Source organism: Chiloscyllium plagiosum, chromosome 8 (genome assembly GCF_004010195.1).
Source record: "Chiloscyllium plagiosum isolate BGI_BamShark_2017 chromosome 8, ASM401019v2, whole genome shotgun sequence".
NCBI lineage: Eukaryota > Metazoa > Chordata > Chondrichthyes > Orectolobiformes > Hemiscylliidae > Chiloscyllium > Chiloscyllium plagiosum.
In genome coordinates this window covers 90,137,930-90,155,208 of record NC_057717.1, presented here as the reverse complement: position 1 = coordinate 90,155,208, position 17,279 = coordinate 90,137,930, and the positions used below count along the sequence as shown (strand labels likewise).

The 17,279-nt window shown below is 43.0% G+C and overlaps 1 protein-coding gene across 17 annotated transcripts in view; it reads left to right on the top strand.

The window, feature by feature from the left end:
- LOC122552175 (adhesion G protein-coupled receptor L1-like) overlaps positions 1-17,279 on the top strand; it is a 588,240-nt gene that overhangs the window by 510,384 nt on the left and 60,577 nt on the right. For all 17 annotated transcript variants that reach the window (XM_043694724.1, XM_043694735.1, XM_043694723.1 and 14 more), the window contains 2 exons: positions 2,826-2,892; positions 4,014-4,105. In XM_043694724.1, coding sequence (XP_043550659.1) covers positions 2,826-2,892; positions 4,014-4,105 — 159 coding nt within the window. The remainder of the gene's footprint in view (positions 1-2,825; positions 2,893-4,013; positions 4,106-17,279) is intronic.

Here is a 17,279-nt window from a genome sequence, read left to right as displayed (position 1 = left end):
TCTCCCTCCTAGAATGTGGATTCCAGTCAACTGCACACAATACTCTAGCTTTGACCTAACCAACATTTTAAACACCTCCAACCTAACCTCTCTGCTCTTCAACTCTGTGCCTCAGCTAATAAAGGCAAACATCCAATATACCTGCTTAACCACATTATCTGCCTGTCCCACTACTTTAAGGCACTGCTGGATATGCACACCTCAGTCTCTCTGATCTTCAGGGCTTTCTAGTGTCGTATGGAAACGCGTAAGATCTGAGGATGCTTGATCTTTCCCCTCATGATAGAACCTGTAACTAGAAGGCATGGTTTCAAAATAAAGATTCATTTGTTTAAGATTCAGATGAAGAATACCTTCTCCGAGACAGTCCTTTGCCTGGGGAGCTCTGTACCCCTGGGAGCAGTGGAGACTGGATTGTTGAATATACTCAAGACTGAGTTAGATTGAACTGACAGGTGTCAGTGGGAGGGTGAAGGTAGGCAGAAAAGTGGAGTTGAGGCCCCACCAATAATCCATACTCTTATTGACTGGCTTGAACAGGCTTATTGAGCCAAAAAGCCTATTTCTAATTCTGATGTATTTAAGAGTTGGAATTGTATCATGGTTGTTTGAAAAGTGATTAAGAAGCTTTGTAAAATCCCTCATAGTTCATGAATGACCTTTCAGGCAGGCAACCTGCCGATCTCACCTAGTCTGGCCTACATATGACTCCAATCTTCGACCATCAGGATCAACTCCTAACTGACCTTTGAAATAGCCCAATAAGCTATTATGGATAAAATTACTGCCATTGGTTCAAGAAGCCCACTTCTATTGCCTAATGAGCAACTAGGGATAGGTCATAAATACCAACCTTGCCAGTCACACCCATGTCAATACTTCTTAGGGCTAAAGGGATCAAAGGGTGGGAGAGGTAAGAGGGAACAGGGGACTGAGTTGGATGATCGACCATGATCATATTAAATAGCGGAGCAGGCTTGAAGTGATGAATGGCCCATTCCTGTTTCTATTTTCTATGTTTCTATGTTGCAGGGAGGAATAAAATGAAAAGGAAAGCAAGGTGTAGAAAGATAATGTGTTTCTCCTTGTCCCCCACTTTAATCCATCAATATTTAAGTGAACCATTCATTAGGAATTAGCATTTTTTCAGACAATGGAATGCATTACACATAAGCATTTGCCCACCAATTCCCAGAAGGAGTCAGGACCAAGGGTAGTCATCAGGTCAAACTGAGGTCACTAGACAGGGGACAATCAGCCCAGCTCCAATTATATCCAGATTGTGAAGTCCCTACCTTTCTTCCTCTCCCTTTGAAGGATTGCAATATCTGTGTTCATAATGGAATCTAACCATGTAACGTCATCACACTGTAATTACAACCTCCCGTCTGGCAAAGAGGGGTGCGGGTGCATGTGAGGTCTGCTACTTTGAGATAGGATGAGTAATTGTTTAGTCTGTTCAGGGAACATCAAACACAGACACATTATGAGAAGGCAAACTGGCCCACAACAATGCTTTCAAGATTGTTGTTGCCATGGAAACAGCAAAGAAATTGTTCACACTTAGGGCGTATTTAAGCTTTTGAAATAACAATCTTTGGGCTATGTAGACATAGTGAAGTGCTGAAGGTTTTTGTGAAGTGGAAAAACTCATGGAAACCATAGCTCATTAAGCAGATGGTATTTTCCCTCTCTCTGTGAGATTAATATGGATAGAGAAACACTGTGTGTCAGGGTGGTACTAGAAGAGTAACTGCATCACAGGGTGCGTAATACATGCTGCAAGAGTAACACACAATATGCCACAGGGCAAGTAATACACAGAGCAAGAATAACACACAATGTATCACAGGGCGAGCAACATACACTGCGAGAGTATCAACGTACTGCAGGGCGAGTCACACACAGTGCACCACATGGCAAATAACAAACACAGAAAGATTAACACACAATGTACAACAGAGTGAGTAACCACAGTGAGAGTAATATGCTGTGTGCCACAGGATGAGTAATACATGGCAAGAATAATAGTGTGCCACAAAGCGAGTAACACCCAATGAGAATAATGCAATGTGCTGCAGGATGAGTAATGTATGGCAAGAGTAATACAGAGTGAGTAACACGCAGGGCCCTCAGCCATAATGAGAACCAGAGTTGGAACCTGTAAGTCTCCTCCAGCTGAGTGCCTGACGTGGAATGTACAGGTATATTGTAACTATCAAGAGAATTAAAATTGTATTGAGGCAGTTCAGAGCGGATCATACCGTATGGAGAAAAGTTTAATTTTATTCTTCTACCTGCAATGTTCAATTTAAAATGTTCTGAACAGTACTTTAACAAATGTTGTGAATACCTTTGTTGGGGAAAAAAACTTCCTGACTAGAAAGGGCTGCTTTAAGTAATAGGTTTACTAGGCATCTGGAACGAGTCACATCGAGTTTTCCATTTACTGAGTAACATCCCCCTTTAATTTTCCAGGGAAAACATCATTGCCAGATAATAAGCTGTGTTTCAATGTTCTGTTTCTCTGATAAATGTCTCTGTGCCTTGTCAGGGTTGATATTTAAGGTGGGATATCCATCACCAATGAGAGGGCAGTGAATGAGGCTGACTGCATCACATTTATCACTAACATTGTTTCATTCTGCCTAATACATGGAGTTAATGCTTTCGCTCTGCTCTCTTCCTCTATTTATCATTCCCACGTTGGTTTTTCTTCCCAATATCCATTTGTTTTCCCTTTTGTTTAATTCAATCCTTGCACGTCATCCCCAACCACGGTCTGGGTCTGATCTCTCTTAATTTCCCCTCTCCTCCATACTCAGATGCTGGCTCCGAGTGGACAACTACTTTATCTGGAGTTTTATTGGACCGGTTTCCTTTGTTATTATGGTAAGTGCAAATTTTGCTATTACCTGTAATGCACACATGTGCGTGTATCTATGTATGTATGCACATATGCGTATCTAGGTGCATAACCACACATGCGCATTTACATGGGTCTGCATGCATGTATGCATCTAAATGTGCATGCATATCTACATGTGCGTGTATTTATATGTGTGTGAAACTGATGAGAGAGGTAGAAAAGTGATGGGTTTTATCCATTTCTCCATCTCTGTCTTCAGTTTTGAAGAAGGGTCGCTGGACTACTCTGTTTCTTTCTCCCCAGATGCTGCCAAACTTGCTGAATTTCCCCAGCAATTTCTGTCGGTGTTTGTGATTCCCATACTTGGAATGTGTGAGTTGTCTTACGAGAAAAGGTTGGACAAATTGGGCTAGAGTTTAGAAGCGTAAGAGAGGACTTGATTGAAACCCACAAGATCCTGAGGATCTTGACAGGAGAGATGTGGAGAGGATGGGAAAATCAAGAACTAAGGACCACTATTTAAAAATCCAGTGTCACCCATTTAAAAGAGAGATGAGGATATTTTTGTTCCCTCTTGAACTCTCTTCCTGAAAAGATGTTGGAATCAGAGTCTTTGAATATTTTTAAGACAGAAGTGGATAGGCACCTGTATTAGGCAAGAGTCAATGTGAGCAGGATGTTCCCAATGTCTGGGGAGTCCAGAACCAAGGATCACAATTTAAGGATACAGGGTAGGCCATTTAGGACTGAGAGGAGAAATTTCTTCACCCAGAGAATGGTGAGCCTGTGAAATTCTCTGCCACAGAATGTGGTTGAAGGCAAAACACAAAATGTTGTAAGAAGAAGTTAGATACAGTTTTTAGGGCCAAATGGGATAATAGGATATGGGGAGAAAACGGGAACAGGGTACTGGGTTGGATGGTCAGCCAAGATTACATTGATTGGTAGAGCAGACTCGAAGGGCTAAAGGGCCTACTTCTGCTCCTATTTTCTAAGGGGTGAAAGAGTATCAGGAGTATAGGTAGGAATGGGGATTTGAGGATACTATGAGAGCAGCCATGATCTTACTAAATGGTGGCGCAGATTTGAGAGGCTGAATGGCCTACTCCTTGTTCACATGTCTGTGTTCTCCTTGTCCTGACAGATGAACCTGGTGTTTCTGATGATCACCCTTCACAAGATGATACGAAGCAGCAGCTCCTTGAAGCCAGACTCCAGTAGGCTGGAGAATATCAAGTAGGTGACGTCCTGCCTGGGAAATGATCCCGGGGTGGGGGAAGTTGATAGTGGTGGTGAAGAGGGGAGGTAGGACTTGATGGACAGAGGGAAATTTGTAGCTGTGGGTGAACAAAGGGTGATGAGTTGGATGAAGGTGAGGGAGGAGGGAAGACGAGGACAAGGAAGGGCAGTGACTACTAGACAAAGGCAGTATTTGATTGAAATTGGGCTGGAGTGAGGCTCTGGAACCCCATTAACTACTTGAGAATAGAATGGCTCTATTTCATTGCTTGATTGGAGAGACAAATCAGATGATTTCATTGACTCCTTGTTGGGGGTATGTGGGGGGAGGGGAGCATCTCAATAGTCAATTCATTGGCTGAGGCAGCATGACGACAAATTTAATGGGCTGCCACATGGTGAGGGGGGTTCATTGGATTGTAAAAGGGAGAGATTTGATTGGACAAGGAAACATTGGAATCATCAATGAGGTGGGAATCAACATCTGCACCCATAGAAACACTGAACAAAGAAATACAGATCTTTTAATGGGAAGACGTTCAGGGCAGAATGACGCCAAGGGTTCAGTTTCCACCAAATGGCTCTCACTCACCCCCAAGAGATCATAGTCCCCTGTGTCTCCTTCACACCTCAGAAGTAAAATTCTGTTATGGGGCTGGGAAATGTATGCCCACACTAGATCACAAGCAAACTAAGCAGCCTCACTACCAGACTCCCAGTTCCAAGCGGGCAAGACTCAAAATTCCTTTCTTGAGGCTGCTCACAACTTTTATGTTTGCTCTCTGCTGTAATGAGAGGAACTCCCCCATGTTTTCCCAATCCTTCACTGGCCCTACTACAGTTGGGCTGCTGCGGTTTGAGAAGGTAATTCACCACCATCATTGCCAGGGCAATTGGAGACAGAATGGCATCAAATGCTGACCCAGGCAGTAAAGCCCACAACCTGTGAGAGAATATTTGAAAAGGAAACCTTCTGATAAAGGGATGGACTGTAGGAGGTTCATCAGGACATAATGGCAAGAATGCCAAATCTCAAAGGGTACAATAATTTATATTGCATAACAGGAGGATTCTGACTGGTTGGAAAGTGGACTGTGATTGAAGGGGAAATGCACCAGAGAATGCCTGCTAACAAGTATTGATTTAATTGGCAAAGGCACAATGCCTGGACATATTCTTTATGATAGCAGAGGACAGGGTCTCACATACAAATGTATACTGCTCCAATGTGCACAAGTAAGCTGAAATGCTTTCCTGTTTAAATTGGGCACCTCTGGGCCTTCTATGTTAATTAAATGACAAACATCAATCTCAAAGCCAAGACACTTTTACTGTTTCTCTTATACAGGTTGGATTTTTGCTGCTTTGCCTTGTCGTTCTGCATTTGCTGACTTTGTGCTGGTTTTATCTGTTGCCTGCTTCAGTGCATTGAACCATGGAGGTGTCAGATCTCTTACATTGATGCTGCGCTAGTCCCTCTGTCGAACCTACAGATGGGTTCTCGCAGGGAGAATTTACAACAAGGGGTTGGGTAGTGAAGGGGAGAAAGACCACTAGACATTTGGTCCTAAGTAGCCAGGCCAGTGAATTCTCCCTCAAGCCACAAGACACATGCACTTGTCTGAGAAACGTGTCTCCAAGATTCTAAAGTGGGAGGGTGAGCAGCCAGACGTTGTGGTGCACATTGGCACCAATGACATAGCTAGGAAAAGGGATGAGGATCTAAAAGGTGATTTCAGGGAGTCAGGTTGGAAGCTAAAAAGCAGAATGAGCAGAGTAGTAATCTCAGGATTACTACTGGTGCCACGCATTAGTGAGGCGAGGAACAGGAGCGGGTGCTGCTAAACACATGGCTACAGGACTGGTGCAGGAGGAAGAGCTTCAGATACATAGATCATTGGGGTACCTTCTGGGGAAGGGGGGACCTGTACATGAAGGGCGGGTCACACTTAAAATGGAGGGGCACCAATGTCCTGGGTGGGTGATTTGCTAGAGCACTTCGAGAGGGTTTAAACTAGTTTGGCAGGGGGATGGGAATCAGAGCAACAGATCAGAGGAGAGGGTAGTTGTTGAATGGGCAGAAATAGAATGCAGAGAGACTGTCAGGAAGGATACACAGTTGACAGGGCAAAGGGATGGGTTAAAGTGTGTCTGTTTCAATGCAAGGAGTGTCAGGAATAAGAGTGATGAATTTAGAGCATGGATCAGTACTTGGAACTACGATATTGTGCCCAGAAAAGGAGACATGGATTTCACAGGGACAAAAATGATTGATGGATGTTCCAAGGTTTAGATCTTTTAAAAAGAACAGGGAGGAGTGTAAAAGAGGAGGGATGCAGCATTGTTAATTAGAGAGTGCATCACAGCTGCAGAAAAGGAGATTGTTGAGGAGGGTTTGTCTACTGAGTCACTAATAGGTGGAAGTCAGTAACAGGAAAGGAGCAGTCAAATTATTGGGTGTTTTCTATAGACTCCCCCCTATAGCAGTAGAGAGATGGAAGAACAGATTGGACAGCAGATCTTGGAAAGGTGCAGATACAATGGAGTTGTTGCTATGGGCAACTTCAACTTCCCCAAAATTGATCACACCATCCTCTGTGCAGATGGTCTGGATGGACCCAATTTTGTCAGGTGTGTCCAGGAGGGATTCCTGACTCCATGTGTAGATAGGCTGACTAGGAGGGGAGGCCATATTGAATTTTGTGCTGGGCAACGAGCCAGGCCAGGTGTCGATCTCTTGGCAGTGACAGTGACCATAAATGCCTCACTTTTACCATAGGCATGGAGAGGGATAGGAACAGACAGTATCGGAAAGTATTTAATTGGGGAGGGGAAATTACACTGCTATTAGACAGAGCTGTGGAGTATAAATTAGGAACAATTGATCTATGGGAAATGCACAACAGAAATGTGCAAGCTGTCAGAGGAGGAGTTTGTCCCACTGAGACAGGCAAGGAATGGTAAGATGAAGGAGCCTTGGATGACAAGAGAAGAGGAGCTTCTCATCAAGAGGAAGAAGGAATCTTACTTAAGATTGAGGAAACAAGGATCTGGAACAACTTTAGAGAATTACAGGGTAGCTAGAAAAAAACTCAAAAATGGACTGAAGCGATCTAGGAGGGGGCACGAAAATGCCTTGGCAGGAAGGATTAGGGAAAACCCAAAGGTGTTCAATAAGTACATGAGGAATAAGAGAATGATCAGAGAGAGGGAAGGGATGATCAGGGATAGTGGAGGGAACTTGTACCTGGAGTCTGAAGTACACCGTGGACGAGATTAATAGTTTTGAACTGATTGATATTAGGAAAGTGGATATGCTGGAAATTCTGGGAAGCATCAAGATAAATAAGTCACCAGTGCTGGACCAGATATATCCAAGGTTACTATGAGAAGCGAGGAATGAGATTGCTGCGCCTCTGGTGATGATCTTTGCATCCTCGTTCTCCATGGGAGTAGTACCGGCTGATTAGAAGGAGGCGAATGTTGTTTCTCTGTTCAAGAAAGGGAATAGGAAAATCCCTGAGAATTACAGACCAGTCAGTCTTTTGGGTGTAGTAAGCAAGATACTGGAAGATTTATGAGTATTTGGAAAAACATAGATAGTCAGCATGGCTTTGTGAGGGGCAGGTCATGCCTCACAAGCCTTATTGAGTTCTTCAAGGATGTGATGAGACAAGTTGACGAAAGTCGAGCAGTGGGTGTGGTGTATATAGATTGCAGTAAGACATTTGATAAGGTTCCCCACAGTAGGCTTATTCAGAAAATTAGGAGGTATGGCATACAAGGAAATTTGGCTGTCTGGATACAGAATTGGCTGCCCAATCGAAGACAGTGAAAGATAGTGGATGGAAAGTATTCCGTCTGGAAGACGGTGACCAGTGGTTTCCCACAGGGATCTGTTTTTGGGCCTCTCCTCTTTGTAGATTTTATAAATGACTTGGATGAATAAATGGAAGGGTGGGTTAATAAGTTTACCAATGACACAAATGTTGGTGGTGTTGAGATAGTGTTGAGAGCTGTTGCAGACTATAACAAGACATTGACATGATGCAGAGCTGGGCTGAGAAGTGTCAGCTGGAGTTCAACCTGGATAAATGCGAAGTGATTCATTTTGGAACGTCGAATTTGAATGGTGAATACAGGGATAAAGTCAATATTCTTGCCAGTGTGGAGGAATAGTGGGATCTTGGGGTCCACATACATAGATTCCTCAAAGTTGCCACCCAAGTTGAGAGGGTTGTTAAGAAGGCGTATGGTGTTTTGGCTGTCATTAAAGGGGAATTGAGTTTAAGAGGCATGGAGTTTTGCTGCAGCTCTATAAAACCCTGGTTAGACCACATTTAGACAATTGTGCCCAATTCTGGTTGCCTCATTATAGGAAGGATGTAGATGCTTTAGAGAGGGTGCACAGGAGATTTACCAGGACGCTGCCTGGATTGGAGGCCTTGTCTTATGAAAAGAGGTTGACTGAGCTCAGGGTTTTCACACTGGAGATAAGAAGGAAGAGGGGTGACTTGGTAGAGGTGTACAAGGTAATGAGAGGCCTAAATAGAGTAGATAGCCAGAGATGATTCCCCAGGACTGTCATGAGGGGTCATAATTTTAAGGTGATTGGAGGAAGGTATAGTGGAGCTGTCAGAGGTAGGTTCTTTATGCAGAGAGTGGTGCATGGAATGCACTGCCCATAGTGGTAGTAGAGTGAGACATTGGGGACATTTATTTAAGGGACTGCTGGACAAGCACATGGACAGCAGTTAAGTTGAGGGATGTGTAGGTTAGGTTGGTTTTAGATTAAGATAATTGCTCGGCACAGCGTCATGGGCTATGCTGTTCGATGTTTGGTGTTAAAATCCTGCCTTCTTCCAGTAGAGCGCCGTGGAAACTCATCCTGTGCTCTGGCCTCGAGCCAGAGCCTCCAGCAATATTGAACACAGGTTCCCACTCCTGGGCAAACCTTTATATTACCAGTTCCACCTCAGCCCACCATATTTACCAGACTAGTTTGGTCCCACCAACCTGTTGAGCACATGGACACTTCCATGTGAGAACATAGGAAATGATAGGCCATCTGGCCCATCGAACATGCTCTGCCAAGGCCTCATTAATGGCACACAGGAACCCTTACAACAGCCATATGGGTTTTTAATTTGTTTGACTCCTCCGGAGATCGTTAATTGTGTGGGCATGTGAAACATATGACATTGTGATCCACTGGGCAGTCTCTCGTACATTGGGTGGAAAGACTTCAGCTCCATTCATTTGGAGCCAATAATGTTTACCCACAGGATTATGGAGGGAAACCTTCAGTTTGCACCAACATTATATGGAGTCAGTGATTTTTGAGAAGACTTGTAGCCCAAGTTGATGATAAGTATGTAAGTATTCAAGCTCAACGAGTTAACTTACATACTTATTATATGGTGCTTGCAGGGGATGTCACCACTGGTTGCTAGGGGTATGAGGTTAACTTTCTATGCCCTTGACTGGTGACTCCAGTGAGAAACACCTGAGGTCAGCAGTCAAAGATCAAGCAGAAAGGCTCATGGGAAGTCAAGGGGATAAAACAGGATTGCATGGGGAATGGAACTATGTTACATCTTTGGTGAAATTGTGTTCAGTTTGGACCTCTCCAGGAAGCACACATGAACCTTGGGGTGCAAGACAAATCAGCAGAATGAAAGCAGGAGGCAAACTGGTTCAGTCATGAGATGCATAGAATTGACTGGAATTCTCTTCAGTTTAAAAGATGGAAGGTGATCGGATAGAGCTGCTTAGGATTTTCAAAGGATTTAATGGAGCATGGCGGAGTCAAGAATAGCAAAATAGAATGTAACAGTAAGAGCTAGCCCCATTCATCAGGGAATTCAGGATGGCTTTTTGGAACAAGAGGAACCTTTCCCCATCATGGTCAGGCAACTAGCTCATGATTAAGATTGTTGGAGTTCTGTTGGTTTGATTTATGAAGCCAAATGGAGCAAAGGTGGGCAATTAGGGTTGATCAAACAGGATCTGACAGTAGAAGACTCAAGGGGCTGAATGGCCTCCTCCTGTTCTGATGTCTCTATAAATGTCATCCTGCCTGTGTCTGAAACCAGACCCCACCCTCAGGTGTGTGTCTTAAATCTGTGATTCTGTGACCCAGCCTTATCGATGTTTTCCCAATGCCTGAGTAACCATCATCCCCCCACCATCCTGAATAACTTTATAAACAGGGAGAGAGGAAAGCCGTTCAGGCTGGGGCAGGTAGAGAGGGAAGAACAGGAGAAGCTGGCCCCAGCGGTACAGGTAGCCAGAACAGGCAAACATGTCAGTCATCAATGGAGCTATTTTTAAAAATCAACCTGTTTTGAAATGTTATTTCACACCTCAGAGTAGGGGGAGCTTGAACCCAGAGGTAGGGACATTGCTACTGTGCCACAAGAGCCCCATCAGTCATCAACTAATAGGTTTTATACTGAGAAGCTGCACCTGTGACCTCAAAAGCTCATTAACTTTCTACAGAGTGGAATCTTCATTAGAATAAGCACTTCCTAATCACCACCAATCTCTCCTGCCACCCCAGCGGGCATACGAATATTGCCTCCATTATCATGCCCTTTCCTATATAGCAACACCTGTAATGTTGACCTGTGACTTCTTGCTGCATGCTTGCAGTGAACATGTGTCTCTGTGCCAATGTATGACCCTCTCTTGTCTAAGCCTCATGCTCTGGAACTCTGTTCCGAAATCAACCCCATCTCTCCAACTCCCTCTCCTCCTTTAAGATGCTCCTACCTCATTGAAATCACCATGCAATTATAGTGGTGAGAGGATGGGTTCTCCAGACAGAAAGTGCTATTGTGTAAATTGTGTTCAGATAGTTCAATACAGGCAACCTTGTATTGTACAATGTTATATTCTCATAGCATGTTACAGTATTCTACACTTTTCATTTTTTTGTATGACGTGGGTATTACCAGTTAGCCAGCATTTATTGCCAGTCCCTAGTTGCCCTTGAGGTGGTGGTGAGCTGCCTTTTTGATCCACTGCAGTCCATGTGCTGGAGGTAAACCCTCAATGCTGTTGGGGAGGAAATTCCAGGATTTTGACCCAGTGACAGAGAAAGGACGGTGATATATTTCCAAGTCAGGATGGTGAGTGGCTTGGAGGAGAACCTGCAGGTAGTGTGTCACCCATGTATCTGCTGCTCTTGACCTGCTGGATGGAAGTGGTTGTGGATTTGGAAAGAGTGAAGGAGCCTTGATAAGCCACTGCAGTGAATCTTGTCGATGAATGGAGCAGTGTTGTAGTGTGATTGATAATTACTTTGTATGACCATGGTTGAACAACAGGGCATATTGCTGCAAGATGACTTGAACCCAACAGCCACTTCTGTGAGAAGATGTTAATTTTTCCAAAAATCAGGAGCTGAAAGAGATGTTTTCTTTCTGATTTGAACTATACACAACTGAGTGTCATTTACTAAATTGCATTAGACCTTTTAAGTAGCTCCTAAAGCTGTCTGAGGAAGCTCTCTCTCCCCATTTTTAAGTTATGCTGCAGTTTTGTGCAGTATTGCACAAAATACAGAGGCATGGGATTGAGGGCAATTTAGCGGTTTGGACCAGAAATTGGCTAGCTGAAAGAAGACAGAGGGTGCTGATTGATGGGAAATGTTCATCCTGGAGTTCAGTTACTAGTGGTGTACCGCAATGATCTATTTTGGGTTCACTGCTGTTTATCATTTTTATAAATGACCTGGCTGAGGGCATAGAAGGGTGGGTTAGTAAATTTGTAGACAGCACTAAAGTCGGTAGAGTTGTGGATAGTAACGAAGAATGCTGTCGGTTACAGAGGAACATAGATAAGCTGCAGAGTTGGTTGAGAGGTGGCAAATGGAGTTTAATGCAGAAAAGTGTGAGGTGATTCACTTTGTAAGGAGTAACAGGAATGCAGAGTACTGGGCTAATAGTAAGATTCTTGGTAGTATAGATGAGCACAGAGATCTCTGTATCCAGGTACATAAATCTTTGAAGTTTGCCACCAAGGTTGATAGGGTTGTTAAGGTGATATATGGTGTGTTAGCTTTTATTGGTAGAGGGAATGAGTTTTGGAACCATTGAGATCATGCTGCAGCTGCAGAAAACTCTGGTGCGGCTACATTTGGAGCATTGCGTACAGTTCTGGTCACCGCATTATAGGAAGGATGTGGAATCTTTGGAAAGGGTTCAGAGAAGATTTACTAGGATGCTGCCTGGTATAGAAGGAAGGTCTTATGAGGAAAGGCTGAGGGACTTGAAGCAGTTTTTGTTAGAGAGAAGGTTGAGAGGCGACTTAATTGAGACATATAAGATAATCAGAGGGATAGATAGGTTGGACAGTGAGAGCTTTTTTCCTAGGATGGCAATGGCTAGCACGAGGGGACATAGCTTTAAATTGAGGGAAGTAGATATAGGACAGATGTCAGAAGTAGTTTCTTTACTCCGAGAGTAGTACGGGCGTGTAGAAGACTTGCCAACTTTAAGGCATTTAAATGGTCATTAGCTAGGCTTATGGATGAGAATGGAATAGTGTAGGTTAGATGGGCTTCAGATTGGTTCCACAGGTCAGCGCAACATCGAGGGCTGAACGGCCTGCACTGCGCTGTAATGTTCTATGTTTGGTTAATGCTGAGTCCTCGAGTACTGAGCAAAGTATTGAGGTCAGATATTGGAGTCGAGAGCATGGTGCTAGAAAAGCACAGCAGGTCAAGCAGCATCCGAGAGGCAGGAGAGTCGAAGTTTCGGGCATAATCCCTTCATCAGGTCATTCAGATATTCAGATACTGCCCTGCACTTCCTAATATCTCCCACTAGATGGTGGCGTTGAGCCATGGAATTGGCAAACTGCACTCCCATATATCTTTCCAGTTGCACACATAATCATTTCCCTTAGTTGCAAATATCCACTTAGTATACTGTTTCTCCTTTATTAATGTAAAACATCACAGCTCCGTCAACACTGTATTCAGAGGGGAATTCTCCAAATCCTGTAACAGTAACAGGGGTAGGCCATTCAGCACTGATGAAGGGCTTTTGCCCGAAACGTCGATTCTCCTGCTCCTCGGATGCTGCCTGACCTGCTGTGCTTTTCCAGCAACACACTTTCAACTCTGATCTCCAGCAGCTGCAGTCCTCACTTTCTCCCATTCAGCACTTTAAGCCAGTTCTGCCATGCCATTGTGGCTGATTATCCACTTCAACACCATTTTCCCCATACCATCTCCATATCCTTTTACATCATTGGTACTTAGAAATCTATCAATCTCTACCTTAAATATACCCTTAGAATGAGCTTCCACAGACGTCCGTGATAAAGAATTCCAAAGATTCACAATCCTCTGAATAAAAATATTATTTCTCCTCAGCATCGTATTAAATTATATTTCTCTTATATTTGAATTGTGCTCTTGGCTCTAGACTCTCCAATGAGGAACATCAACCTTGTCTATTCCTTTAAGTGTTTTATAGGTTTCAGTGAGATCATCTCTCATTCTTCAAAATTCTACAGAATACAGGCGCAGTTTGCCCAACCTCCCAAATCATAGGACAGTCCCACCATCCAAGAGACAAGTCTGTTGTACCTTTGTTATACTCCCTTCGATGGCAATAATATATTTCCTGAGATAAATACTGCACACAGTACTGCAGCTGAAATCCAACCAAGCTGCTATACAATCGAAGAAAGATTTTGCTAGTCCTGTATTCAAATCCTCTTGTGATAAATTTCATTAGCCTTCCTAATAGCTTGCTGTACCTATACATTAGCCTTCAGTGACTTATTGACAAGGATATCCAGGTCCTTTTGAACAACTGCACTTTCAAATCTCTTAGTATTTAAAAATATTCTGTACATCTGTTTCTGTTACCAAAATGCATAACCTCACATTGTTCTATATTATATTCTATCTGCAATGTTCTTGCCCATTCATTGTATCTGTTCAAATCCTCTTCAAGCTGCTTTGCATTTTTCTCAAAGTTTTGTGTTATCTGTGAGCTTGTAAATTTAAACTTAAATTTAGTCCCCGCCTCCAAATCATTGATATATATTTTGAACAGCAGGGGCCCAGTCCTGATCCTTGGAGTACCCAAACGTGGGAATGGTCCATTTATTCCTACTTTCTGTAATATGTTTGTTAGTCAATATTAATCCATTACCTCCTATACCATGTGCTTTAATCTTTCTAAACAACCTCCTGTGGCGAGTTTATCAAAAGCTTTCTGAAAAATCCATGTTTTATATGACTTTCCTTTTATCAATTCTGCTGGTAATATCCTCAAATCACTCCAACAAATTCAATAAACACAATATCCCATTTGCAAATCCAGGCTGACTATGCCTAATCAGATTATTGTCCTTGAAGTGTCTATTTATCCCATTCTTTGTAATAGATGCCTTCATTTTCCCCATTACTGATGTAAGGCTAGCAGGACTATAGTTCCTTGTTTTCTCTCTTGCTCCCTTCTTAAATAGTGGGGTTACATTTTCTGCCTTCCAATCTATAGGACTCATCCCACAATCTATTTTGCAAGGTCATCTTCAATGCATCCATTACCTCCACAGCTACTTCGGTCAACATTCTAAGATGTAGAATCTCAAGTCCCAGGGACTTATTAATCTTTAGACCTATTAATTTCTTGAACACAACCTTTTACCAATACAGATTTCTTTCAATTCCTCATTCTGTCCAGTTTCTTACATTTCTAATTCTGGGAGATTTCTCGTATCTTTGTCCGTGAAGACAGATTCAAAGTAATAATTTAGCATCTCTGTCATTTCTCTGTTCCCCATTATAAATTGTTCTGACTTTGTCTGTAATGGATCCACATTCATCTTCACCGAGCATTTCCTTTTGCGTGCCTGGAGAAGCTTTTACAGAAGCTTTTGTTTCTCCCTCCCCGCCATCGCATACTGCCAGCATTGAAGACTGTTGTAACCCAGCTATGACTAAATTGTTCTGGTCTTTTGTTTTGTTCCAAGATTTTGTTCAAATTCAATGATGTGCTTTTCAACAGCTGCGAGATGCTGAGGGGAATCTGAAGAAAAACTTGGCGTTCTCACTCTCAAATAGTTTGAGGAAGGTTGTGACAATGCGATAAATCGGCAAGAGATCCAGGGTAATTGTGGGTTCAAATCCCACTACAGCGGTTGTGAACTTTAAATTCAATTTAATAATGTGCAGCATAAAGCTAGTGTCAGTAAAGGCAACTGTGGCAAGTATTGTAAATTATCATTAAAAACCTGTCTGATTCACTGATATTTTTTCGGGAAAGAAATCTTTACCCAACCTTACCACGCCTGACCAACACGTCACCCATGGTTTAGCCTTAACTACCGTCTTGGACAAATATGGATGTGCAATAAATGCTGGGCTGGAAAACAATGCCCACATCCTATGAGCAAATAAAAAAAACTTCTTAACTGGCATCTGAAATAGTGGAGCTCAAGGTACAAAAACACACTGATGGAAAAGCTCAGTAGGTGTGTCAGTATCTGTGAAGAGAAATCAGGGTTAATGATTCAGGTCTGGTGACCCTTCCTCACGTTTTTCCAGCAATGTGTTTTTGTACCTTGAGCTCCACTATTTCAGATGCCAGTTAAGAGGTTTTTATTTATTTGCTCATAGGATGTGGGCATTGTTTTTCAGCCCAGCATTTATTGCACATCCATATATGCCTAGAGGGTAGTTAAGGCGCAGCCATGGGTGACATGTAGGCCAGATTTCTTTCCCGAAAGAACGTTTTGGGTGCAGTGACCTATCCTCAGAAGTGCTGAGTTTTTCCAGCAATTCAATTTTGTTTCACATTTACAGCATGTGCAGTTCTTTTGGTTTTTACTGCAGTTCAAGGTACAATTAAGAAGAGGCAACAAATGCTGCCCTTGCCAGCAATGCCTACATCCCATGAAAGAATAAACAAGAGGGGAAGAAAAATGAATCTACACTTTACCCGCATTGCTGTCTTTGTGGGATCTTGCTGTGCACAGATTGATTCCCTACTTTTCAACAGTGACAATGCATACAAAATACTTCATCGGCTGTAAGGCCATTTGAAATATTTCACAGTTGTGAGAGGTGCTATATAAAGGCCAGTCTTCACAAACTAGATAGTGACCACTCCTCCAGAGTAGACTATCAGGTGGCCTATGACCTCCTGTGTGTCATGCACTCAGTGTGAAAGACAGACAATTTCAAATGAATCTTTCTGAATGAACACACTGGAAACGCCTGAGAAAAAGTGGATAATTTGAGCTGAAAACCCTGTCAGATTGAGAGACACTGATTCCTGAGATGGCAGGACTGACATATGAAAAGAGACTGGATTGGATGGGACTACATTCACTGGAGTTTAGAAGGATTGGAGGTGGGGGGGGAGTCACATAGAAGCCTATAAAATTCTTACAGGAGTAGACAGGAATATACTCATATACTCCCAATGATCAGGGAATCCAGAACCAAGAGTTTAAGAATATGGAGTAGGCCATTTAAGATTGAGGTGAGGAGAAATTTCTTCACCCAGAGAGTGGTCAGCCTATGGAATTTTCTGCCATAGATAGTGGCGGAGGCCAAAACATTGAATGTTTTCAAGAAGGAGTTAGATGTAGGTTGTAGGGCTAAAGGGGATCAAAGGCTGTGGGCAGAAAGTGAGAACTAAGTTGGATGATCAGCCATGATCAGGCTTGAAGGGCTGAATGGCATGTTCCTATCTTTTATATTTCTACGGAAAACTGGTTAACATTTCAGGTTAATGACCTCTCTTCAGATTAAGAGCTGTGATACATCTCAGGCAAGTAAAGAGTCAGAGAAAGGAGGGAAAGGAGAACAGACTGAAAGGAAGAGTCGGTGATAGGCTGGACGTGGGGAGACGCTAAAGGACAAAACCTTTTGTTCATTTACATAATCCCACTACCATATTCTATTACCCTGCCCTGCCATCCATTTTGTCATTGGAAGTTTTGCCGGTTCCATCCCAAAGTGAAACATTAGATGAGGCAGTGGTAATGTCACTGGACTAGCAATCCAGATATCCTGGTTATTCCTTGTAGGATCCATTGGCATCTTTTGAGAGGCAGTCTAGTTCTGTGTTTATTTGAAATATGGCACCATTTGCAATAGGGGTTGTATTTAATGCTCTTCAGCTGATGAGGGAGTGGT